Source organism: Cyanistes caeruleus, chromosome Z (assembly GCF_971803275.1).
Source record: "Cyanistes caeruleus chromosome Z, bCyaCae1.hap1.1, whole genome shotgun sequence".
Taxonomy (NCBI): domain Eukaryota; kingdom Metazoa; phylum Chordata; class Aves; order Passeriformes; family Paridae; genus Cyanistes; species Cyanistes caeruleus.
Window position 1 is genome coordinate 73,699,241 of NC_141732.1, and position 26,269 is coordinate 73,725,509.

The 26,269-nt window shown below is 47.2% G+C and overlaps 3 protein-coding genes across 52 annotated transcripts in view; 1 reads left to right on the forward strand and 2 right to left on the reverse strand.

The window, feature by feature from the left end:
• UBAP2 (ubiquitin associated protein 2) overlaps positions 1-16,595 on the forward strand; it is a 126,184-nt gene extending 109,589 nt beyond the window's left edge. For all 50 annotated transcript variants that reach the window (XM_086869479.1, XM_086869491.1, XM_086869481.1 and 47 more), the window contains 7 exons: positions 8,432-8,510; positions 9,567-9,781; positions 11,119-11,218; positions 11,302-11,409; positions 12,726-12,793; positions 13,766-13,957; positions 15,391-16,595. In XM_086869479.1, coding sequence (XP_086725605.1) covers positions 8,432-8,510; positions 9,567-9,781; positions 11,119-11,218; positions 11,302-11,409; positions 12,726-12,793; positions 13,766-13,957; positions 15,391-15,486 — 858 coding nt within the window. In that variant the 3' untranslated portion in view covers positions 15,487-16,595. The remainder of the gene's footprint in view (positions 1-8,431; positions 8,511-9,566; positions 9,782-11,118; positions 11,219-11,301; positions 11,410-12,725; positions 12,794-13,765; positions 13,958-15,390) is intronic.
• Positions 1,990-7,751, reverse strand: LOC111941171 (interferon-like). Its single transcript, XM_086869538.1, has one exon. It carries the CDS (start codon positions 5,330-5,332, stop codon positions 4,622-4,624), a length of 711 nt encoding a protein of 236 aa, XP_086725664.1. The 5' UTR covers positions 5,333-7,751; the 3' UTR covers positions 1,990-4,621.
• A 2,095-nt stretch (positions 16,596-18,690) lies between the features above and the next one.
• Positions 18,691-26,269, reverse strand: part of UBE2R2 (ubiquitin conjugating enzyme E2 R2) — a 56,602-nt gene continuing 49,023 nt past the window's right edge. The window contains exons 4-5 of the mRNA XM_086869691.1: positions 23,510-23,644; positions 18,691-22,202 (exon numbers count right to left, since the gene is read on the reverse strand). Coding sequence (XP_086725817.1) covers positions 21,983-22,202; positions 23,510-23,644 — 355 coding nt within the window. The 3' untranslated portion in view covers positions 18,691-21,982. The remainder of the gene's footprint in view (positions 22,203-23,509; positions 23,645-26,269) is intronic.

A 26,269-nucleotide genomic window follows, 5' to 3' on the forward strand; every position in this document is an offset into this window, starting at 1 on the left:
ATACTTGAGCTCTGTAGAAGTAGTTGTAGCTATCTATTATGTGTCATAGACAGTTCTGATCAAAATTCTTTGATCATTGTCATAATCCTTTTTAATAATTTGTTTTCCCCATATAATTATATTATATATATAAAATATATATTATATATATTATATATATATGTAATGTATATTATATATCATAATAGATATATATGTTATTGCTATTCTATATAAGTGTATAAATAAATATGTCCATAATTTTGCAGGACAAGGTCATATAAAGACTGAATTACACTTTTATAATTCTTTAGAGGCTAACCGTTTTTCAAGTCTGGGACTAGGATTGATTAAACTTCTCCCAGACTTCTCTGAGAAGAAGTTTAGCAAGCAAGGAGGTCCTTTCTGAGCCTAAGTGGGAAGCCTTCACTGATTAATGTTGTCCAAAGCTTCCATTCTTGGGCACTTCTCAGGCTTTTTGTAATTATCCATTAGGTTTTGCTTGTTTGTTTTTTACCTATGGTATGCTTGTTTTCTTTGTATTAATATGAGTAAATTGTTCTTTTTAGCCTTTGAAAGAGCTGTGAAGTGGTTTATTTCTCAGGAGCTCATGTCTTGGTTTGAAAAGACAGGTGTCTGCTAAGAAAGGCAGAGACCTCCCTTGAAATGGAAAAAAATTAAACATCCCCCCCAGCTCTGAGTTACTATAATCTTGAAATCAAGGGGCTCTCAGGGAAAGATATGGGAATAGGAGTAACAATTTTTTACTAATAAAATTAAAGTGCAGTAGTGCCAAAAAACCACAAGCCACTGACAGAGTCAGGACACAATCTGACACCCCTATTGGTCAAGGTGTTGGTAGCAGTCCAATTAAATGATGACTGCAGTCCTCCTGGAGTGACAGATGTGGTTCTGTTGAAGCAATGATCCTGTAGAAGGCTGTAGCTTTTCTCTGAAGGTCCAGTGGTGGTGTAGATTGGTCCAGTCTTCCTCTGAGAATCCAGTGGAGAAAGGTTGTGTTGGTGTTCCAAGTCTGAGATTATATCCAGGTAGGAATGCTGGGCTCCTCCCCCTGGGTGGAGCATCTCACAATGGGGTGATGTAATTTTATCAGTCATGAAGTGAGGCTCAGTCGCCCACCAACAGAAGATATTCATCCCCCTGAAGGGAGGATGGGTCAAGGAGGAGGTAAAGAACACTGCCCTACCTGGTTTAAACAGCTGATAATAGAACACACACTTTTGGTTACATCTTGCATTGCAGCCCAAGACAGCTTGTTTAGCCGTTAAGTTGAGGAGGATGCTTTGGGTGTAAGCACCTGAATGTTTGTTGATGAAGTTTCTGCAGTCGCTTGATTCCGTTTTGCAGTTTGACTTTCATGGTAGTGGGGTTTAAGAAGTCTCCTCTAAGCTGTTGCTTTTGAACAATAAAGGATTTTTAAAAAATTATTTTAATTGTCTCTTTTGCCCTGGATATCCCAAGTACGTGTGGTGCTGAGAGGAGATGGTATCAGAAGAGCCTGCTCATGGCCTTGTCCAGTGATGCTTTGAGATATGTCTCCAGGAATGGATACCACTCAACCTAATTCCTATTTTGGTTGTTGGTGTTGTATCAACAGAATACAAAAAATAATACTAATGGATTTATTCTTTCATGTTTGAATTCCTTGTATTCCAGCTTGTGTCATTACCACTGCTCCTGTTTTTGTCTGAGAGTGGTTTGGTTCCTTCAGTTGTCTCAGAAAAGACAGAACCAATGAGGTTCTCATTCCTGACATCACAGGGTATTTCTGGATAGGAGGACTATGGTACAATGTGAAAGTTTCATCTTGAGGGGTCCTTCTGTGTACCTGAATCTATAAGAGAGCTGGTGGAAAAGCTCACCAAGCTACTCCCCATCATTTACCAGCAGTCCTGGCTAACCAAGTAGGTCCCAGGCAACTGGAGGGTGGCCAATGTAATGCTTATCTGTAGAAAGGGTCAGAAGTAGAATCTGGAGAGCTAAGGGCCTGTCAGCCTGACCTCAGTGCTGGGGAAGCTCATGGAGATCTTCTTCAGTATCCATCACATGGCACATACAAGAGATCCAGGGGATCAGGCCCAGCCAGCTGGATTTGTGGAATGCATAACCCTGTCTCCTTCTGTAACACAGTGACCCTTTTAGTGGATTAGGGAAAGTCTGGGGATTCTGACTTCCTGGACTTCAGGAAAGTCTATGACCCTGTATCCCATAGAATTCTCCTAGATACACTTGGCTTGGATGCTCTGCTCTCTGAGTTAAAAACTGGCTGATGTCCCTACCCTGAGTGCTGGTGCATGGAATTACACCCAGCTGGGGCTGGTCACTAGTGGTGTGCCCCAGGGCTCTCTGCTGGGGCACTGTTACTTTTATTGATGATCTGAATGAGGGAATCAAGAGCTCCTTTAGTCAGTTTGAGAACACCAAGTTGGGTGGAGTGTGGATCTTCTGGAGGTCAGGAAGGCTCTGCAGAGGGATCTGCACAGGCTGGATCCATGGGCTGAGGCCAATTGTGTGAGGTTCAACAAGGCCAAGCGCTGGGTCCTGCCCTTGGGTCACAACAACCCCCTGCAGCTCCAGGCTGGGACAGAGTGGCTGGAAATCTGCTGAGTGGCAAAGGACCTGGAGGTGCTGTTTTTTGGTGGCTGGACATGAGCTGGAGTGTGCCCAGGTGGCCAAGAAGGCAAATAACACCGGGCTTGTGTCAGCAGTAGTGTGGCCAGCAGGACCTGGGCAGTGCTCGTCTCCCTGTGCTGGGGGCACTGGTGAGGCCACACTTTGAATCTTGTGTTCAGCTTTGTTTCCTCACAGCAAGATGGACCGTGAGAGCATGTCCAGAGGAAGAAACAGGGCTGGGGAAGGGTCTATAGAGTCAGTCATATGAGGAGCAGCTGAGGGAACTGGAGGAGTTTAGTGTGGGGGAACCTTATTGCTCTCTACAACAATCTAAAAGAAGGTTATAACCATGTGAGGATTGGCCTTTTCTCCCAGCAACTAGCAATAGGAAGGGAAAATGTCCTCAAGTTGTGCCAGAGGAGGTTCAGGTTGGATACTAGGGAAAATTTCTTCACTGAAGGAGTGGTCAAGCATTGGAGCAGGCTCCCTAGGGAAGCGATGGAGGTCACCATCCCTGGAAGTGTTCAAAAATTGATTAGATGTGCCACTTCATGATATGGCTTAGTGGTATTTGGTCAAAGGCTGGGCTTGATGATCTTAGAGGTATTTTCCAATCTTAATGGTTCTATGATTCTGTATTTGGCCCTCTTGTTTTCTTACTCAGCTGAACAGGGGTTTGCACGGAGCAGTGTCTTTGCAGTGATGCAGTGATGGAGGTTGGTTTAGCACAAGAGGTTGTTTCCCAACCTCTTTGTCCCATGCAAAAGGAGGCCAGAGCTGTTGACCTGGGGACACACTTTTGGGTTGGTGGTTGGAGGGTGAAGGAGCAGCTGGTGCTAATGATGTGTGAGCAGTTTCCTTCATGGGGAATGCTGTGCTGGTTGGGTTGGACCATGTTGGGTGCTTATGTTTGGGTGATGGATCTCTTTGCTTGCTAGTGATGTGCTGGGGTAAAGAGGGACAAGGACCATGTGTTCTGTGTACTGCATCAGGTCTCCATAGCCACTGGGGTATAAGCACAGGCAAGAGCATCCTGGACCAGTTGCAGCCATAGCAGAGCAGTGACCAGTTCTGGACATCTCCTGTGGGCTTTGTGTCTTTTTGGTGTTTCTTGGGTGGAGTTAGTAGCACTGGGCTTCTGTTCCTTGTCCAGATCTCTGCAGACCTTGATGGGTCCCCTCCTTGATTCTCTGAGGTGCACCTTGTCTGTACCACCCTGTTGCTTCCAAAGCAGTGCTGTGGCATTGCAGAATGGTCTGTTGTGGTGGGATGATGGTTTGGAAGTGGCTTTCGTGTCTCGGCATTACTGGGGGGTCTGGAAGGGAGAGTGTGGTGGTGGGAGAGGAGGAAGTATGCAGGGCAGGCATCATGCTGTCTGGGGCAAATGGGTGCCCCAGCAGTCTGGCAGCTGTAAGAGATACCTGGGGGCTGCAGGACCACCATTCCCTGAGAACTGTCTGCTATCTGTAGGCAGGAGGCATCGGCAAGACAGGCTGCAGGAGGGAGACTCAGGCCTGCCTGCCTGCCTGCCTGCCTGCCTGCCTGCCTGCCTGAGGGGACTGTCTTTCCCTGTCAGGTACAAGCATGAAGCACAATGACCACAGCTTTGCTTTTTCATTCCTTTTTGTTTTTACAAAAAGTTTTTATTTATAAGAAAAGAATAAATAAATAAATAAACAACTGGCCGGCCAAATAAATAAATAAGCTACTAAGTTAATTAAATAAATAAGTAAGTAAACAGAGTTCTGTGATAAATAGAGATTGGCATAAAAGTCCCTCAGTAGCTCCCCAGTGTCATTGATCCCCATCTCATTCATCAGGTGAGGTTGCAGTCTGGATGAACGTGATAATTCCACATGTAATAAGTACCATCTGTATCTCCCCGCAGCTGTCCATGAGTGTGTAGCACAGAAATTTCCTCTTCCTTTCTCTCCAGTGGCCATGGTTTGGGTGTGTGGGCTGTGACACAGACTGACCCCAGTGTCACCATGGTCATACCCTTTCTTCATCAGCTCATCCTTCTGCTTGAAAGAGGTGAGACTGGCACCGAGTGATCCCAGCCTAGGCTGCTGCTGTCACCATTCAATCTGTGGCCACTGCCGCTGGCTGGGGATGGGTGTTTGCCATCCGTGGTTTTAGTGGGGTCCAAAGCAGCGTGGTGCTTCATTCGCCGTATGAGTCTGTCCATGTATTTGAAGCAGTCAATAGCTTCGAGGCGGACGTGGTCCCAGGCGCAGGCGCTGTGGTTGTGGGCACGGAGGAAGAGGTGGATGTTCCTGAAGTACTTGTTGATGGTGAGCCGCAGGTTGCGTGGTCCTTTGAAGAGCGTGGCGTTGTCGGGGAGGCACTGCTCGAGGAGGTGGATGTGGTGCTGGAGTTTGTTGAGGAGGTCGTTGCGAGCCTGGGTGGGCCAGTGCTGGCGGGTGCTGTTGGTGCTGAGGGTGTGGAAGAGGTGCTGGAGGATGCGTAGGGCGGCGTCGGCGGCTTGGTGCGGGTGGAGGTTGTCGCGGAGGAGGGTGTCGGGGAAGAAGGGCGGCTCCTGGAGGTGGCAGGGCTGTGTGTGGCTGGGAGCCATGTCCTGGAGGAGGCGGAGTGCGTCGCCGGGATCATGGGTCCTCAGGTGGTGGCACGGGAGGCTGGCAGCGAGAGCAGTGATGAGGAGCAGCAGTGCCAGGGTGCTGTGCCACTGGCAGGGCTGTGCACATCCAAGTACAGCCATGGTGGGTCTCTGGGTGCTGTGAAGGAGCCTGGTCTGGCTCGGTGTTGGTCGTTGCTTTGCTTGGGGTTCTGCCGACTGTGCCGTTTTATATGCCCAGGCTTTCCTTTCATCACCATCTTCTAGAGGATTTCCCTTTTCTGTTTTCACTTTTGTTTTTTCGTTTGCTTTCTTCTGAGGGCTTTGGTGCTTGTCACTTACCAGGGAGGGCGCTGCTATGAGAACTGGAGCTGACACTTTCTCAGGGCTGCTGCTAGGGGAAAGCCTGGCTACCCTGCTATTGCAGGAGGTTAAAGTGTGGCAGAAGTTTTCCGGATGACTCTGCTGGGGGTGTGTTACAGGATTGTCTTTTCATCTGTTTTGTGTGTTTCCTTTTTTGGGTTTTATTTTAAAATTTCTCTACCTACTGTCATCTGTTTTTTTCTTATTTCATGCTTTAATATTATTTGCATATAATGTTTAATTTGCATGTTCTTTTATTTCTTATTGACAAATATTGTTAGTCTATCAGTCTTTTAAAATTCTATTTATATGTGTGTATATATATTAATTTATTTTTTTTTTTCTGGGGCACTTGCAGCTTTGCTAGTGCAAGAGCTTTTCATCTCTCTGCAAAATCTTGCAGAATACTTTTGGTGCCATATCTCATACCCCTGTATCCAGAGTTAATTACCCTAGGTATGTTGGTATTTAGAAATAAATGTGCAGATGTCACAAAGGACTTTTTGCCAACTATTCATGCAGTGCTTGTCCTTTCTAGATTTTGATTTTTTTTATTAATTATTTGTGAATTTTTTGTGAAAATGTGGCAGTGTTACATGGTCTGGGGGCAGGATCAGGTGGGAATATTTCTATTTCACGTGCCAGTCCACTTACATGGGAAAAGTGAAAGTGGGCAGAGTTCCAAGTGAGTCATCACTGCTTCCTGTGTAACTTCCAGCAGCAAGAAATCCCCATGGTTGCTGATAAAGCAAGAATGGGATTTTCTCCTGAGATTTTTTAATTTTTTTAATTTAACTCAAGTAACGTGCATATTGTTGCTGTAAAGTCTCGCTGTGGATTTTTTGTTGTTTGGGTTCTTTTGGTGTATGTTACATTGGGATATGTTGTCTTCTCAGTTCATCTGTTGCAAAGATCTTAAAAATGCGTCAGCTGGTATGTGATCTGCTGCTGAATGGATCTTAGGTCTATTATGTCTCATCACTTACCCTTTTTCATACTTTTCTGCCTTACTTTTTGGGCCTATTTCTGATATTGCTCTTTTGGCTTTAGGCAGCCTTTTTTTTCTCCTTTTGTAGGTCAGGAGATACCTGGGACATTTGAAGAGCAAAGTGTCTTCCCTGATACTTTCCTTTGGGCAGGCATAAACTGGAGACATAACTGCCTTGCACTTATATTTTCTAATGAGTTTTTAGTTTGGATGTATGTATGCACAAGTAGGATACAGATATTCAGTACTGATGTGGTTTTCCCCTTCCTGAGGTGCAGTGGGAATTGCAACTCTTACACCCTCTCCTCATGCAGGTTTGATTATATTTTGTCCAGTTTGTATAGGGGGAAAATCTTAGTATGTCAGTTCATACCTTCTTGAGTTGTTTTCACATCTCTTCTCTAGATCTTTTTTTTGTAGAATTTTCATCAGAAGGTTATAAGAGTACTGCTTCCGAATAACCTGCTAAGACTTTCAGTGTGAATTTAGTTGTGTTTTGCCAAGTGATTAATTCCTAAGGAGGAATTACCAGAGGACGAAAGGTTGATGATATAATGACATCATTACAAGTTACAGAAAGCACCTACAATACTAAAACTTTGCCACATTATTCCATGTTCAGTGATGGAGGATTGTGTGTAGGAGACAGGGAAGTGGTGCACAGAAGTGGAGCAAGGTGGAGGGTACTGTCAACTCTGAGAAAACATATGAGGTGCTATGGCATTTGTAGAAAGGGGTATGATAAAGGAGGAGACTTTTCCAGTGTTTGAAAATACATGGAAATGGATGCATTAGGATACATTACTACTTAAAACATTATCTCTTTCTGGGTTGGAGGCGGTGAGGAGTAGAACGTGAAAATTAGGAGGTAAAAAACAGATTACCAGACCCACAGGTGGAGTTCACCCAGAGAGAGAAGGGCAAACTTCTTGTCTTTTTTTTTTTTCTGAAACTGAGGTCAAAATACTGCTTTGGTTTTGCTAGCTTGTCCTGTCATTTCAGAATGCAAGCTTTCTTGTATTGCTTACTTTCTTGTAAAAGACTTAAAGAATTATCTAAGGCAGTGCTCTCCACCTTTTTTATGCACCCTATCAGTAAAAAATTTGTGAGCGCTCACCTTCAGTATTATTTTTATTTCTATAAAATTTCTGTATTATTTTATATACCCCTATACTAATATATATGTTATAAACATACACAAAAATAAAAATGAAAAAAGGAAAGGTTAAACAAACAGTTTTAAAGTTCTCTTAAGTTGTATTTATCAAAGGTACCAAATCTATTTCCTTCCTGCACTCCAATGGGTTGTGATACACACCACATTTTGGAGACTATGACCTGAGGTCTCCTGCAAAGTAGTCTAAATAAATTGTCCATTTATTTCTATTTATTTCCAATAAATAGAGTAACTATTCCTCTCTCTCTTTTAAAGTTTTTGCTGTTTTCATAGCTGACATTTCCATGTTTAGGAAACAGGGCATGGTACGAGGGCAAACCCCTTAGACTTACATCTGTGTTGTGATTACAGTCCTGGCTTGACCAGAGGCCTTTGACCCACAATGCTCAGTTCTCTTTTAGGCAGTCTCACTGGAAGATTACAGTTCAGAGCTGGGAGCTGTGTGGGAAATCACTTAGTTATTGCCTTTAACTTACCATTAAGAGACAAAATATTTGTATATAACACAAAAAGTGTCCATAAAGTAAATTAGTTTTTCGCATGAGGATCCAGGTAAATTTTTAGTTCTGCTGCACAATGTAAGGTCAGCTTCCACCCAAACCTCCTTTAGTTCTTGCTTTTAGAATTTTCTTCTGTGTCTAGTATGCAGTTGATAAGATCTGTCCAGTTGTGTTACAGTTTCAACTATTAATAAATGGTGTTGTCTCTTTCCAAGGATTACTATGGAATTACATTCCCTGCTCCTGCAACCTTGACAGGCAGAGATGGGAGCCTTGCTAACAACCCGTACTCAGGTGAGTGCTAGTTAAAGATAAGGATGGCAAGTGAGATATGCTGGTTTCTCAGTGCAGGTCATCTACTGTCGCTCAAAGAGGAGTTGTTTTTCCCTTCTGTGGTCAAAGAAGCCCTTCCTTGTTCCTGCTCTTGCTCTTAAGCTATCATTGTGCACAGATGATATTAATGCCATCCAGGATTTCAGCCAGTAGTTTTCATCCACTGCCAGTTGATTATATCTTAAAACTGTAGCCATAAGCATTGTAGTTCCTATAATGATGGTAATAAGTGCTGTCATACTTCCTGGTAACCAGAAAAAAGGAATACTTGATTGGGAATGAGGTAGAAGGGATTGATGTATGTCACCTCCTTGGTAAATATGTGAACATGCTGCTCTGTAGGCTGCCAGAAAGTACAAGTGTTTGTGAATTTTCTGCTTCATGATCACTTCTCTTGGGAGGCTGTTTTTGGATTAATAACTGAATTTCCCTTCCTGCTTCTTCAATAAGGTGGCCCACGATACAAGCCTTGCTTTCCTGGCCTTCAGCTACTGTCTTCAGAACTCTGGTGGTGTGAGGAACTGGACATCTTAACTAGTCATGCTTGTCAAATAAACAGACATTGGCAAAAATATACCCATCACTGCCTGTAAATCCTAACCTGCTTTCAGCCCATGAAGCTTAGCTAAACAGGTTAACCTCCAGGAGTGTCACACTTTAACACAACAACCATTGGCTCTCTGGCTACTTACCATGCTTCTGCTTTTAGCATGTTTTATTGCAAAGATCTGATAGTAATGAGTCTGCTCAGACCATGTGAGATAGGTGAGTATTGGCATCTGTCTTTATCATGGAGTAGCCATGTCACAGAGTCCTGTGCCATGAACAGGCAGTATCTCTGTGGCTGTTAGGAACAGAGACTGGGTGAGGGCTTCCCATGAACCCCTGCAGGCTTTCAGGTGTAGGATGTGTCCTGTTCTGTAGTTGTCTGCTTGCATTCAGAAGATTTAAATCCATTGAATTCTCCACCTTTGCAGTATCTTTGATAGCTTTTCTGATCAGTTTTTTCTTTCACAGGTGATGTAACAAAATTTGGCCGTGGAGATTCTGCCTCTCCTGCTCCTGCAACCACGCTGGCCCAGCCGCAGCAGAACCAGACTCAGACTCACCACACGACTCAGCAGCCCTTCCTCAACCCGACCCTGCCTCCAGGGTACAGCTACACTGGGCTCCCTTACTATGCTGGAATGCCTGGTGTTCCCAGTGCATTCCAATATGGGCCAACCATGTTTGTAAGTGTGACAGCCTAAACTGTAACCCTTCCTGCATGCCTCTCCAATTTTACTTTCTCCAGCCCAAACACTCCACATCTTGGAGTTGTAGGAAGGTTTGGGTTGGAAGGTATCATCAAAGACCATCATGTTCCAATCCCCCTGCCATGGGCAGGAGCACCTTCCACTAGACCAGGTTGCTCAGAGCCCCATCCAGCCTGACCTTAAACACTTCCAGGGATGGGCCATCCATGTATTCTCTGGGAAACCTCTGCTAGTGCCACACCACCCTCATGGTGATGAATATTTTCTTTATATTTAATCTAAATCTATCATCTTTCAGTTTAAAACAGCCACCCTTCATCCTGTCATTACAGGGCCTGGTAAAATGTTTTTCCCATCTTTCCTGTAAGCTTCCTTTAAGTGTAGAAAGGTCACAGTAAGGTCTCCCTAGAGCCTTCTTTTCTCCAGAATGAAAACCCCCACCTGTCAGCCTGTCCTCACTGGAGAGAGGAGCTCATCCCCATGATCATTTGTGACCTCCTCTGCATCTGCTCCAGAGGTCCACATCTTCCTCATACTGAGGGCCCTAGAGCTGGAGTCAGTATTCAGGTGGATTCTCATTAGAATGGAATAGAGTCAGCTTCTCCAGTCTGCAGGAGATCTCCAAAAACATGCAACGTGAGAAAACAGCTGCAATCTCTTCTAAATCTAATCTAATCTAGAAGAAAACAAAAAATTTAACAGGCCAGAACTCATGGACCCCTGTGGAAGTTTCTATAAATAGCTTTCAGCTGCATTTTGTGGGCTTGCTGTTCCTAAAATCCCTTGCTAGTCCCTGGAGAATCAAGGGGAGACACAAAACTGAGTCATTGAGCTGAGAGAGCCTGGATGGAGGAGACCCATTAAGTCACAGAGCAGGGCTGGAAGTCTCAGGAGGAAAAAGGTTATTTGGGAAGAGGTGCTGCTCCAGGCAGAAGGGTAGATGAGGCTATTTAGGGCCCTGTAGGATAGTATTTTATGAACAGCCTCAGGCAGGAATTGATGTTTACTTTGATTCTGTGGTTGTTCTTCTCAGTTTGTGGGTAAAGATTTGCTGTTTGCATTCAGCATATGAAAGAAACACACAGCCTCTTCTGAGTGAGGGCTGCATTGCAATCACAGGGACAGGTTTAGGAGAAATCCTGAGACACAAATACACTATAGCAAGTTACTGCTGTCAGCAGTCCTGTGCCATCCCAGTCCTCCCAACTCTAGACTGGATTCCCAACATGAGGTGGAAGGTGCCTTCCCCACTAGATGGCAGAGGGAGCCTGTGTTCCAGCTGAAGGTGCCTTTTGTTCCCATCCTTTGTCCAGGTACCTCCAGCATCTGCAAAACAGCATGGAGTCAACCTGAACACGGCGTCGACTCCCTTCCAGCAGGCGAGTGGCTACAGCCAGCATGGCTACGGTGCAGGTAAGCCCTCAGCCCCAGCTGCCCCATGAGCACCTGTAGCCCTTCTTGTGCACCATAACGCCCTGTCTTGTGCACATTGGCAGGCTACGATGACTTAACGCAGGGAACTGCAACTGGGGATTACAGCAAAGGAGGCTACAGTGGATCATCTCAAGCACAAAACAAATCAGCTGGCGCTGGACCTGGGAAAGGTAACACTTTGAGACTGGAGGTTCCTCTGGAGTGGGATTTAGTAGGGAAAACTCCCAGAGCTGTGCAGTCAACACAGCAGCCAGCTCTAAACAGGGTCATGATCCAAGCTGTTTCTCCATCTCCCATACACAAAATGCTTTTTTAATGGCTCACTTGTTCCTTCTAAACCTCATGACTGAACTTTGCATAAAGATTTGTGTGGCTGATGCACAGCTTGGTCCAGTTATACATGGGAGAAATGGTAAGCTATTTCCTAGGCCAAAGCTTTCTTTGCTGAAGAATATAGTGATCCTTCAACAGTGCTGTGATTTTGAAACTTGAGCAGTTCAGTGCTGTTGCTGAAATTATCCTCTGCCAAATCACAGCTAGATGTTAAGCTTCTTGGTAGGCACCTGAGACACCCACATGTTAGAGAGTATCAGGGCACTTCACATATCTCTGGGCTGTCTAGCTGCTGCCTGTAGATGCTCATAACATTGTTGTGCCTGGAAATGTTTCCTTTGTGACCATAAAAGCTGACAAATTTATCTAGCTCATACAAAAACTTTGTTTGGCACATACTGATTGGAGAAGTGTGCTCTGGGCTGCTTAGCACTAACTGGTTCATCCTCATGCTGAAGCAAATACCAAGCACTTGAAACACCAGGTGAAACACTGTGCATTTGAAACACCAGGTGATCACACTCTTTTCAATGGAGAAGCAGTCCAGGAAGGAGCAGTGTCCAAGAAGGATTACAATCAAAGCTTAAAGCAGTAACCTTGAACCCAGTTCTCTGATTCACCAAACAAACAACCATTGGCTTTATTCTGATCCAAGTGAAATGATCAGAGCCACACTCTGTAAAATTGTGAATAAGTGTCTCTGAACCAGTGATGCTGATTCTGTCAGAGCATAGAAGCACTGCAGACTTCACTCTTCTGTAGGATGTGGAAGCATAGGGGCTCAGATGTGTAGGAGATGCTGAGTCTCATCACTCAGGGCACATGCTGCAATAGAGCCAAATGCACCTCTGATCCTAGGGGAAAGCTGGCTTTTCGTGGCCTTCAGTGAGTGGTCAGTGCAACCAGCTGCTGCCTGGTGAAGTGCATTGGAATCTGAGTGTTAATGGCTGGGTGTGGACCTGGGTGATTTATCCAGTGGAGTTTTACAGTGGGAACAAGAAACTGAGCCCCTTCTTCTGTTCCCTCAGCTGTGGGTCTGAGATCATGGAGAATTAGAAGGGCAGAGGCTTCCAGAGGTGCTGAAAGCAAAGCTTGGGATCATGCTGACTAGAGGGGTGACATTCTCACGGTTGGTGGCATTTCTGTTTTCCAGGTGTTTCTGTGACCTCAAGTAACACGGGTGTGCCTGATATCAGTGGCTCAGTCTATAACAAGACTCAGGTGAGGAGTGTTGGACCCTCCTCCCTCAGTCCCCAAGGCTGATGACTCCTACTCCCAGGCTGGCCAGTCTCAGGGTCAGCAGGCCACGGCATCTCCTAACACTGGCTCTGTCTGCTGCTGGAGTGAAGTCTCATCCTCTGTCCCACAGTTTCTGCGGTGTCAGCACCTGACAGCAGCTGCTGGCAGAGGCTCAGTGCTCCCTGTGCTGCACACTGCCTACACTACACCATGCCATCAGTGTCCTGGGTGCAAATGAAGTTATGGGTGTTAGCATTTTTAGTACAAATAGTTCCCAAAGCAGGTGAGTTGAGAGGCTGTTTGCTTTCCATCAGAGGGACAGGCAGTAGTACCCAGCTCTAACACCCAAGGGTCCCTGTCCCAAGCTCTCTTGTGGCCATTGCTCAGCATACAGCTCCCCAGGCAAAGCAGAAAGTGCTCTGTCAAGCTGTGCTGTGCACTGGGCTTATGTCCAGCTCCTGTTTGCTCCTCCCTGCACCCTCAGCAGGGGAAATCGGTGTCTGGCTGTGATCCATGCTTACAGGTAGGAAGCCAGCTGTCAGCTCTGTGCTTAGGGGTCAAGCTTTGGCCAGCAGGAGGAAAATATTACTGCAAGTTCCTGTGTTTTTGTTGGGCTGCCCTGGATAGGCTGAATAATTTTAGGCTGAGCCCACTCAGTGAGGAAAGAACTTATTAGGCAGCTGCTGTGATCCCATGTCCCTCTGAATGGAAAGAGGTCAGGGGAAAAAAATCCACAATGCCTGTGAAAATAAAAATTTCAAGAGTGCAGAAATATGGGTGAGAACAGGAGCTGAAATTCATCCTCTGGTGTGCTTGCAGGTATTCAGTGTGACTTGGCTTCCCCATGGGGTAGGTGAAAGGTTCAGGTGATGTGTGTTTGGGCCACTCTTGTTCTGGTCTGGCTGGGGCTACTCACACCAGTCTCTGACCCTGTGCTCATTGCCCCCTGTGCAGACATTTGACAAGCAGGGATTCCATGCTGGCACTCCGCCTCCCTTCAGCCTGCCTTCTGCTCTCGGATCGACTGGGCCCCTGAACCCTGGTGCTGCCCCAGGTTATGCTCCAGCCCCGTTTCTCCATATCCTCCCTGCACATCAGCAGCCTCATTCTCAGATGCTGCACCACCACCTTCAGCAGGATGGGCAGGTGAGCCCCTTGTGCCTCTACAGCATCCCCAGGAGCACACTGCTCCCCCTTCCCAGCAGGGTCCTGGGGTGTTTGTTTCCTTCTGTTGTTTGCTTTGCTACTGGGAAAGGGCCTTGGCAGCAGTGGCTGTTGAGCAGCTTGAGGAGGGAACCTCATGAAGTTCAGTAAGGGGAAATGCCATGTCCTGTCTCTGTGGAGAAAACAGGCCAATGCACCAATATATGTCAGGGACCACCTGCTGGAAAGCAGCTCAGCAGAAAAGGCCCTGGGGGGCCTGGTCAGCACAAGCTGACCATGATCCAGCAATGTGCCCTTGCAGCAAAAAGGGACAGTGGGATCCTGAGCTGCACCAGGCACAGCACTGCCAGCAGGTCAGGGAACTGATCCCTGCCCTCTGCTCAACCCTGGTGAGGCCACAGCTGCAGCATCATGGCCAGTGCTTGGCTCCCCACTGTGGGAGAGATATGGATGTGCTGGAGAGTGTCCAATGAAGGATTGATGAAAGGGCTGGATAATGTCTTCTGTGAGGAAAGGCTAGGGGAATTGGGACAGTTCAGCCTGGAGAGCACTCCTGATGAGAGGAGATTTCATCAGTGTGCAGAAAGGGAAGATGTAAAGAGTACTGAGCCAGGTTCTTTCCAGTGGTGTCCAGTGACAGGAACAGGGAGAGTGGTCAGAAACTGGAACACAAGAGGTTCCCTCTGAATATCAGATAAAATGTTTTTGCTAAGTGACCAAACACTGCCCAGGAAGCTGATTGAATCTCCACCCTTGAAATTGTCTGGGAATGATGCTGGGCAGCTGGCTCTTAGGTGATCCTGCTTGAGCAAAGGGGTTGGACAAGATACCTCTTGAGAGGTAGAGATCCTCTGCCAGCCTCAGCCAGGCCATGATTGTGTGAAGAGCCCATCCTGCTCTTGGCTGGGGAGGGATGATCTGTGGGGTGTGAAGCTGAGGCAGGTGAGCACTTGTGCTGTGATTCTGGGGAAAGATCAAGCATCTCCTGCAGGTTGCATGTCAGCTTTGATTTGGTTTCATCTGCACGTGTTTACTTTCCTAACACTAAATATTCCCTGAAAAAAACCATGTTCAGCCTTAGAGTCCAGTAATAGGACGTGATTTTGTGCTCCAAATGTGTGACATCCTTGTCTGGTGTACCACCTCACCTCACCTTGGGAAAGCTCCTTTGCTGTGCCTGGCCCTGCTCCTCACTTCCCCTGTGCTTTGGAGGCAGTGGGAGAGTGCTTTCCCAAGCTCTTGCTTGGTGTGTCCACGGTTGCTTGGCCTGGACTGTGATGTAGAGATGGTGCAGGGTAGAAACAGATCTGATGAGGGGGGAGTATTGCTTTGCAGTGTTGGGATGAGCTTGTCTTCCTGGGAATGCTGGTGCTGTGGCAGCTGATGATCCTGTCTCCTTTGTTTCCCTTTTCTAGGGTGGATCTGGCCAGCGCAACCAACCCAGCACCATGCAGCAAAAGTCTCAGGCTACCAAAACCGCCTATGGCACTTCTCCATACTGGACAAACTAAATCTGAAACCGGGGAGAGGGGGGAGAATGAAAGGAGAGGAGGAAGAAGAAAAAAAAAGAAAACAAAAGAGAAAATGAAAGCCGAAGCCCATTCTTTGAATTATTAGGAAAAGTTACTGCTCAGCCAAACATCTGTGCGGGGAGAACTGCAGCCAGCCGCCATCCTCTGTGTGACTCGCTTCCTCTTTGAGTTGCTGTTATATGTAATATATTTATGTATGTATTTGTAAATGTAATAGAGCCTAAATGTGGTTTTCTGCATCTTGCAGCCTGTTTTATTTTCTTTGTAGGAAAACTAATTATTCATTTTCCATCTGCACCAGGGCATCCTTCTTTGTTTTGTATTTTAAGCTCTATGGATTTTTAGCTCTGTCAAAGACAAACTGCGCTTTTTTTTTTAGAGCTGGAGCCCATTTATTTAATGCAGTTCTAAATTCAGAGAAATAAGGAGACCTGCCCTTCCAAAAACCTAAATCAAGATGTGTCCTGTTGGTTTGATTTTACCCCCTGACCCAAAATATAGCTGTTATTTTAGAGGGGGAAAATAAAAGAAAGAAAGAAAAAAAAGTTTTGTGGGCCTTCCCCTTTCTTTCATTTCCTCCCTCCCACCCTCTTGCTGTGGAAGACAAACCCTTGGGGGCAGTTTCATCACTGTAGCCTTGAGCTGCAGTTTCAAGTTAATTTTTCAGTTTTCTAATAATAATCAAAATAAAAGGACAGGGTTTTATTTTTCGTTTGTGCGGGGCTTTTTTGTTGGTGGTGTTTTTCTCTAGCAAGAGACTTTGGATGGCTCAGTGTGTCCTGGAACCTCCTTTGCATCACTAGAGGCAAAAACTATGTAGCGGTTTCTTAAATAAAAGTATAAGCTGTGTCTTGTACCTCTTTTTGCCCTGAGCCACATTCCCAGGAAAGCCAGAGCTACTGGATGGAAACTTCATCTGTCCCTCCCCACTTTTTTTAAAACAAAGACCTTGGAGGCAACTCCTGGTCCTTCTTGTCCTGCACCAGTGTGGTGAATGTTCTAGGAGTTTCATTTCTTTATAGCCCTTCCTCCACCTAATAAAGAACTGAGCATACCACTGGTGTCCACCTAATAAAGATCTGAGCATACCACTGGTGTTTGTCTGCATTTTCAAAGGCTCCAGGAGCAGTTTTACAGCCTGTCTCTTTCCACCTGTTCCTGCCACAGCAGCCAAGCCGGGGGGCTAAGAGCAGCAAGTGGTTCTGACAACAGCGAGTTCACCTGTGTGCTGAGAGCTCTCAGGCACCCACAGCAGGGCCAAACCCTCACTCCTGCCATCATCAACCAGTTATGGCTTTGGTGTCTCCTAAGGTGGTGCTCCAAATCCTTGTGAGCAGCTGGGATTGGTAAGGACAGAGCACAATTGGAGTTCTGTCCTCTCTTGCTTTGCCCATAAGGTCCATGGGCTCCACTGGTCCAAGGGCAGAGGTGTGAGGGCGCTTGAGGGAAGTCTCCTGCCCCAGACTTACCCTTTTGATCATCCTGTCCCCTTGCAGCAGAGGAGGTGGGTAAATGTGAAGCACATAATGGGAAAGGGGCTTTTTTTTCTTTTAGTATCCACAAGAAAAAATAAGTCTGTTTCTACTCTGAGAAATATTCTTTCTCTGTTACCAGCTCTCATGAGACACTTGTTACCCAGGCCTCCCCCAGCCTCTGAGCAGTACAAGAACTACTCTGACATTTTTCTGCCCTGGCTCAGGTTTTGACACTGGTTGAACTCCAACAACTGCTCCAAGCCCTTGGCAGCTGCTGCCCCACTGCCAGCAGCTTTGCAGCCTGAATGTCAGGGAAGGCAAAAATGCTTCTGCAGGCGGGGGCCCTGTCAGCTTGTACAAGACTGCACCAATGGCAGCACCTCATTCACCTGCTTCAAAACACAGACTTTCCAGAGCTGCCTTTCACTCTCTTGAGGTCTTGTTTATATATAGACACCCAGTGCTGCCCCACAGGTGTAGATCAGTTCTTGCACGTGTCACAGTTCAGAAGCAGCTGGAGCTGGAGCAACAGGGAAGAGATGGCAGCCCTCAGCAGCCCCTGAGCCTCAAATCCCACACCTTCCCAGCTGCTCTGGGGTCCTGCCTGTAGGCAGTGTTGCCTTCAGCCACAAGCAGGCTCCTCTTTTGTGAGACTCAACAAAATGTTTCTCCCTTCCCCTACATTGTCATTTCGGCAGGACTTGTCTGCAGCAGTTTCCTTTCTAAGCCTTGTTCCACTGATGGCAGAGGCAGTGTTGCCCAGCTGCACTTTGCCACCAAGGAAAGGATGGGAAAGCCCCTCCGTTGCAGCCCCCTTGGCTTACCCAGGCAGGTAAGAGTGGGCTGGAGCCCTTGCCCTGCCTTTGGTACCACACTGCTGCTGGAAGAAGCAGCTACTGGCAGTTCAGGGCAGCCCAGTGCTGTAGCATCAGTCAGGAAATAAGAGCAGGCCAGACCCCAGACAGCACCATCCCTCCAGTCCCTTCCTGTAGTGTGGAGCCTGCTTTGGGAAGGCAGCTCCAAAATGCCGTTCCTCCAGCTCAGCTGTGCAACAGAAGCACTTGGGCCCCAGCCACATTTGACTCAGCAGTTGCTGTGCTGCCATTGATCCCAAGTGCAGCCAGTGCAACTCCCTGGCACTTGTCCCGCTAATTTTAGCTCGACTGCAGCAGGGGGGCACTGCAAACACCCTGCTCCCCTCCTGAGCCTGCAGGGAACAGCAGAGGACAGGCAGGACTGGCACTCACGAGGGCTGGCAGCCATGACCTCAATTTCTCTGCCGAAGCTGCTCCCTGACCCAGCGGTCAAACTCCTCCTCCACCCTGTCCAACCCTTTCAGGAGCATCGTGCTCCTGCCCTGCCAGGGCACTGGCCTCCAGCAGCTCTGTGTCCTGTGTCCCTGCTCCAGTCACATGAAACCACCAACCACCCCAATGGTCTCCCCCTTCTTGACTTAGGAAGGCTAAACATAACAGCAAAGGTCTGGCCTTTTGCCGAAGTCCTTCTCTAAATCAGTTTGTTCTTTAGTCTTAGGTGCAGGCAGCTGTCAAACAGCAGCTTTATTTTGCAATAAACTGATTGATATTTGTGTATAAATATGTCTATTTATACCAGAGCAGCAATGAACTCATGAACAGCTGTTATTCAAAGCTTTGAGTAACTCATGCAGTGCAACCAGCTCAAACATGGAAGTAATAGCACAGAAATATTTTCATTTCACATTTTTATTAGTAGACAGATGTGCAGAAAAGACAAAATATAACTACTGAAGAAGAAGACAACACAAAAATGCATCAGTTAATTCTTTCTGGTAAATTATACTGAAGAAAAAAAAGGAAAAGATCTGGGAGTTCAGCTAAGAAAACTACTAAGAAATCTAGTGTACCCTGCTGGTTTCAGAATGGTTGAAAACTGCATTTGAAGGGACAAGTAGTTGCAAATGTAAACGCTAATATTGACTGAAACAGGAGAAAAGGGATTAAGAAAAAACCAGAATACACAAAGCAGGTAAACATTTTTCTGCAATCTCTTAAATAGTTTCAAAAAAATCCCCTCATACTTCAGTTGTATCTGAAAAAAAGGAAACCAGCAAGTCAACAAGCAATGACACTGCACAGGACAGTGGGGAAGAGAAATTAGTCTGGTTAACCAACGTCAGAGCTCTCAAAAGAGGTTGCTTTTTTGTCATTAAAAAAGGGTAACAGAAGAGTCATAATAATGCATCTTTTACAACACCAAGCTTGGAAATACAAGTCACTGGAGAGTATACAGTGAAGACGGTCAAAAGTACAAGGGAAATCCTGAAAGATGCAGTATCCTCATTTCCAACCAAGTCATTAGCAAAACCAGCGTTGCCACACTCTGGTCCTTCACCCCCAGCCACCTGAAAGTTGGAGGCTGGTGCCCCTGCCCTGGCATGGCCCCGAGTCCAGTCCTGCAGCCGGGAGCACCAAGGGCCCATTTGCCAACCCTGGCGCTGCCATCGCAGGGCTGGTGTGAAGCTGGGGGTGCCCCATCCTATCACTAGACGCAGGGGAGCCCCGCTGCAGGCCCCAGAAAGCAGCTGGGGCTGAGTCAGTCCTTGCTGGAAGAAGGCTGACACCTCAGGAAGGTGGAGCTGCCTTCCCAGGTAACAGGCAAGCAGGAAGGCAGGAGACCGAGGGAGCGATGGGCACAAGGAATCGCCACTCGGGCAGCCTTCACTGCCTGTGGGCGGAGGGATGCAGCGCCGGGGCACGGACTGTCCCTCCAAACCACAGAAAAGCAACATTTTGGAAACATCTGCCTTGTTCACTTCATGCGGAGGCCCGAGGGCTTTCCTCTCCTCTCGTCTGCTCTCTTCTCCTCTCCGTCCGGGCAGCGCACTCGGAACTTTGGCTCAGTGTCGCACCGGGACGCAGAACAAAGCCTGTTCCCACCCCAGCACCTCCGAGGGACCTGCAGCTGGTGGCGTACCATGGAAAACCCTGAGACACACGGAGGGGAGGCGCAGCCTCTGGCCAGGGTGATGCCTCTGTACCTGTGGGGATCTAGAGTTTCGCCCAAGCGGGGCCAGCACCTCCAGTCTGCTCCCGGGGCTGCCAGGCCCAGCTGCCGATCCAGGGATCACGAGAAAGGGGAACTCGGGGCGCTGCACCACAGCCAAACACGAGCACGCTGCAACGGGGGGAAGTCTGAGGGCCTGGGGAAGAGAGTTCTCAGACAGGAGCATGCAGGATCCCCCTGCCCGAGACAGAGCGCCCTAAGCTCTGCCAAGGGCTTCCAAAAACATGCGCGAGGCTAAGCTCGGGGCACCAGCTGAAGCACACTGCTGAAGAGCCTGTCAAAACCTGCTGCTGGCCTGCTCTGCTGTGGGGCTACACACACCTCTGAACCCCAGGGAGCTGGGCAGGGGAAGAGCCCAGCACTGCCCACTTCTGCCCTGCAGCACAGAGAGCCCGGACATCCCACGGGCACCAAAGTGAGTTCCAAACTCCGACAGCCTTGCAGGCTCTTCTCTGAATTCCTCTGGGAAGTGCATGCAAAGTACTTCTCTTAAAAAAAAAAAAAACAACCCCAAAAATCTAGTCTTTGCTCTCTTACCACTCTGCTGAGAAACCACAGTAAAGAACTTGTTTCCCTAAAAATGCAAGTGCTGGAGGAGAACAAACAGAATCCCCCTCGTTTAGGAGCTCTTCTGTGTGTAGTTGAAACCCCAATCCATAACTTCAGCTTCCATGTTTACACAGAGAATTATAATGCAAGTCAATGCCTATGAAAGGTGGGCAGAATTCCAGAGATATTCAGGGAGCTAGGCTCTCACATTGTATCACTTAGATTGTCTATTTTGAAATCAAACATTTTTATTTCCCATATAGTCAATTACCTCTTCTGTGTAGATAAACCTACCTCTAAGCAAGTGCATGTCAAATGTTCTTAAGCTCAGCCGTGCAGAGCCACACCTGCCCACAGGTGACCCACACAGGTGACAGAAGGCAGCTCCAGATGCACAGGGCTGGGGCTGCAGGGAGCAAGAACTGCCAGCCAGCACAGGGCAGGAGGCTGCTGGTCAGTCCCACTGCCAAAAATAAGTCCAGCAGGAATGGTGGCCCTCTGGGCAGCAGGATGCACATCTGTTCCCTTCCCTTCAGAGGGAGGCAGCTGGCAGCAGATCTCAGCAGAACAGCTAAACTCAACTTTTTCAACCCTGTCCTAGTCTGAAAAAATTTTAAAAAAGAAATAGCAACCCAGGGCTCAGTTGTACAGATGTGAAGTGTTAAGTGTTTATTTTAGGGTTCATATCACAAGCCTTTTCCAGAGACAAAACTGATTTTGCCCTCTGGGGCTCCAAGGGCCAGCTATTTCCTAACTTAGCAGGCAGGAAAGGAATACTGTACCTTTCAGTGACATCCCATTCAAGCTCAACACACAGTAGCTTTACACTCTCCGCCCCACACCTTATAAAGGAAAAGCCACCACCACAAGGCTAAATGAATGTACACACGCTATTATTGTAAATGGAGCAGCTAAACCTTGGCAATTTGCTTTGTGGGGATTTTTTTTTTTCCTCCCAATAAATGCAGCACTTTGAGCTCCCAAAAACACGGCTTCCAATGGGTTTGTTCCAGCTTTAAATGCATTAAACATCTCAATGCAAGACTGTATTTAATTCAAGAATCTAAACACAAGCAAACCTGTTTTGCTGTGAGCATTTCGTAGAGAAGTGAAAAGGGGAGTTTCTTTTTTAAAAAGAAATTGTAATACAGTGATGAAAGGGTTAAGAATGCAAGAATTCAGACATTCTGTGGAGGGTCTCTAAGAGGTCCATAAAAAAGGAGCGAACAGATCCATACAACAGGAGACAGCAGGAGACAAAGTTTTGTGTTGGGTTTTTTTTTTTGTTTTGTTTTTTTTGACACCCCCCCCTCCCCCCCCACTTTTTTGCTGGACTGCTGCTAGGTTACCGCTGCTCCCTTCTGGCCTGAGTCGGCAGGGCAGTACAGGGGCATAGAGGGAGCAGGTCACGACTCCTCGTTGCCAGAATCATCATCATCGTAACAGTCGGCATCCTCCTCCTCCTCATCCTCATCGTCAATGTCGTCATCGTACAAGTCGTCGTAAAGCAAATCTGAACTGTTGTCATTGGAAGGCACTTTAGTTTTGATGCAGTACTCTGCCAGTGTAGTGGGGACCTTCACACCATCCTTCTCTGCCTCAGCTTTGGTAGCCAAAACCTGTTTCCTGTGGGGAGAAGGACACAGCAGCAATGAGAAGAGGGCCGTGTGCCAGGGGCTCATCTGCCCCGCCTGCCCCTGCAGGCCCTGCCCAGCCCTCCTGGCAACTCAGGGACAGGGGAGCTGAGGTTTGCAGGAAGTACCAAAAGCAGCACTAGAAACAGATTTGGTTCTTGCAGCCCCAGGCTTGGGAGAATGCCAAGGGTGTTTGCAGCACACTCACTCTCAGCAACATATGAAATTGGTTATTCCACAGGCTCTGCACTAGACATCTGCCAGAGGCCAAAGCAAATTCCATTCACTACCGTAGGGATGGCCGAGGATTTCCTAGGATGATTTATTGACTCTGCTGCTGACAACTCTCCCACAGCATGCTCAAAACTGCAACTCCCACAAGCCTTTGGCAGCTCTCAGCTCCCACTGGAGGGTCAGAGCAACAGGGGCACATGGCAGCACCCCAGGACAGAGCCTGGGGCTTGCAAAAGCCAAGTGTTTCCCACCACCCCGGGCAGGCCAGGCTGCTGTGTCCCAGCAGGGAGGAGCAGATGGCAGCCTGTCCCCTCACCCACCCACTGCCTGTCAGTCTGCCACTCCCTGTGTGAAGTGCACCCTGCTCTGCTGGAGCTGAGGGAGCCAATGGATTTTCTGCACAGACAGAGCCCCACTGGCCCCACCCAGGGCCACATCCTGCCTGCCTAGCTGGCAGAGACAATGCAGATGTGGCCTCCTGCTAGCTCTCCAGGCTGGGCTGTCCCTCCACAATAGCCCTGGCCCACGCTCACATCATCCCCCTGCAGCTCCTGACAAACTATTGACTTCTGCAAGGGCAGCACTGAGCAGTGCTTCCAGATAATCCAACCCAGCTCTGCAAGCCCTTGACAAATCCTGCTGATGCTCCTTTGAATTGGAGAGACAAGATTATGATTCATGCCCGCATTAAGCACAGAAATTAGTAGGATGCATTCAGTTTGCATCACATCCCAAGCAATGCAGGGCTCAAAGACAAGCAGGGACTTTGACTGGGATTTACTAGTAGCCAATAGGTTTTGCAGAGCATCATGACAGATTAGCCTGAAAAAAGAAAAAATTAAAGACAAATCAGCCCAGTCCTCCTGCCCCAGAAGTCAGCACTGCTTCTGTGTGCTGAAAATTCTGGAGGGACCTGAAGTGTGGACTTTGAATAAAACAATGAAATTAATTTCCAAATGAAATTCTGCTGCAGGAAGCTGGTTTCAGCAAATTCTGGAAGCAGTCTGTTTGATAGGATTCAAAGCAGAAGGCTGGTAGCCCAGCATCACAAGTAGCCAAGTTTACCTTATGATTTCGGCATACTCCTTGTCTTTTCCTTTACTGTCCCTCCATTTCCTGAACATGACTGATGCATCCACATTGGCTGGGGAGAACGTGTTGGGCTCGTTAAGCAAAGAGATTACGCTCAGTAAGATAGTCCTGAAAAAGGTAATCACAACAGGAGAGTCAGAGCTAACATATGCAGGAATTCTGGATATCCACAACCTCTTTAGGTGTTGCATCTTAAACTTGTTTGAAGTGAAGTCTTAAGCTGAGGACAGTGGTTTTTAAGTGAAAGCAGGTATTTATGAACCTCAGACCCTGGACACTGGTGTAAGGAAGGTGATACAACACAAACCTCATGTGACTACAGACCCTTGTGTCTGTGCATGTGCTTGGGACAGGGCAGCATTCAAAGCTACAATTAGACCAGAATTCAGGTTGTCTGCACTATCCACAGATGGTGTGGGGATGGAAATCTGCTCTGTGAGCTGTTCCTGGTGGTTTGCAGCCTCCAGCAGGAAGCCAGGCTGTTTGCCTGCCCTGCACAGGGAGAAGGACCACTATGACCCAAGGCCAGCAGAAAAGGCTGCACTACTTTTCCCCTGCCCTGCCAGGTGGTGGAGGCTGAGGTCAGGGCAGGACTCTCCCCACTCAGGCTGCAGCAGCAGATCCCGAGCACAGCAAGAGGAAGACAGTGTAATGCTTTTCAATGCCCAGGCAAAGTGCCAGGGCCCAGTGGGATTCAGCTGCTGGTACTCAGCATTGCCAGCATGAGCCAGTCACATACCCCTGTCAGGCAGACAGACAGACAGACGTACAGTCTTCCAGGATTTCCAGCCACGTTCTCTGCTCTGCTGGAATTTACCAGCTGCAAACCCCATCCTCATGCCCAGAGTTTTCTCCTGCAGTCCCTAGAACCCTTTGCATTTGAGAGATGCAGTCTTTGCTGCTCTTGCTGTGCCCCAACCTGCACTAACTCCCACACCCAGGCACTGGCTGTAGCTGCCGCCGTGACAGTGTCACCCGACCCCATGGTCCTGCAGCAATGGCTTCCCTTTCGAATGGAAGGGATAAACAAGAACAGGGAATAGTTCCTGAAACACAGCATTACCTAACAGCCACTTCACAGACCTTGATTAAAGGAGACTGGGAGCCGCAGTTGTGTTTGCACTGATTCAGGGACATGTTCAGAGGCCATCTACTGGATCATATATCTGGGTACAATTCCAGGAAATGCTTGGTCATTTGGATACTGAGTATCTTGAAAGCTTTTGAAAATAAACACTTGTCTCTGAACAGACTGTTCAGCACAGCTATCAAGAGAGTCTTATACAATTCATTTTCTAAATTATATAATTCTGTACGAAAAAGAGAACAGCAGCTTTGGAGAAAACTGTCTCATTGGACTGGAATGATGGGCATAAGAGATCATTTTCTACTTCATCTCAAGAATTCATTTAAGAGCCTTTGATTCTCTGCAAACAGGCCAGCATGTCAGCTCCAGTATCATGCAGCAGCTTTCATGTAGAGCAAACGAAGTCTAGGGAGGGATGAGGACCGGAATTCTGGATTTAGCATCTGCTCTACCACACTTCCATCAACAGTGATGAGAAGCCAATTTTCACTGTGGTGTCCAGACACCAAAGTCGCTGCAAAGCTACTTAAATACACCAAAACAACTGTATTGGAAGTGAAACTCTGAGCTCTTCATTCCCATCCAGCACATTAGATAAACTCCATCACAGCTGATATCTTTAAGAGCTGGACAGTCTCCTCAAACTCAAACCTGGTTGCTGTGAACAAAGTACAGTAACAGAAAGGCATCCCAGCATGGGGGATTTGACATGACTAAAAGCACCAAAAATGTTCAACCATGTGAGACTGAAAACCTCAGCACCAGACACAAACTGCAAAGGCTGGATATAGGCTGAGTCTCTGGGTTCCTGTCAAGGATCTGTCTCCCCTAGAGACAAGGCTGCTGTAGCATGGAAGAGCAGCCAGCAGAGGTTCAAGGAAACAAACCTGTTAAGGACCCTTTTTTTCCATGTATGAATGCAAGAAGGCTCAGAGACAGACCAATTTCTTCGCAAAGAGACATGATGTAGACTGGCTGATGTCCCCAACCAGCATATCCTGTTATATTCCTTGAAAAAGGATTTTTTTAAAATCCCAGCTGCTATCCACATTGTAGCCTCTAAGAGCCACCTCAAGAAGTAAGTACAGATTGGTCCAAGGGCATTTTTGCCCTCTGGTATAAAGTTAAAAAGTTTTAGCCTAGGTTGCACTGACAGTCACATTATTGGATCAAGCTGTTTGTGGAAGCTTCCCAGATCTTAGGCACCAAAAAAACCCAAGAAAAATGGGATTCCCCAAGAAACAAAGCAATAGGCAGACAGTGCATAACCTATCTGCAGGAGATACAGGTGTACCAGTACCTTGAATACGGTGAGAGTCCTGGCCTTTGCAGTTCAAGGGCAGCGAAGACTGGGGAGATGTGGAGAAAGACAACTAAAATGATCAGAGAGCCTCAACCCCAAGCCTTGCCACCACTCACTCAACTCCATGGGCCACAGAAAGCAGTGTTCTCTGGCAAACAGATCAGAGCTGCATTCCCTCATATCTTGCTGGGTTTTGCAGTATTTACTTATGCCTTTATCACCTTGCTCCCAGTGATGGGAAAGTCCATACTGATTGTGTTTAAAAAAATAAATGAGCCTGCTTGACACCTTTAGAGGTGGAAACACAGGTGAACTCTCACAGCTGAAGAATGAATTTTCCCTT

Excerpts from the sequence above, each read along its gene's own strand:
- LOC111941171 (XM_086869538.1), bottom strand. The coding sequence starts at position 5,332 with ATGGCTGTACTTGGATGTGCACAGCCCTGCCAGTGGCACAGCACCCTG.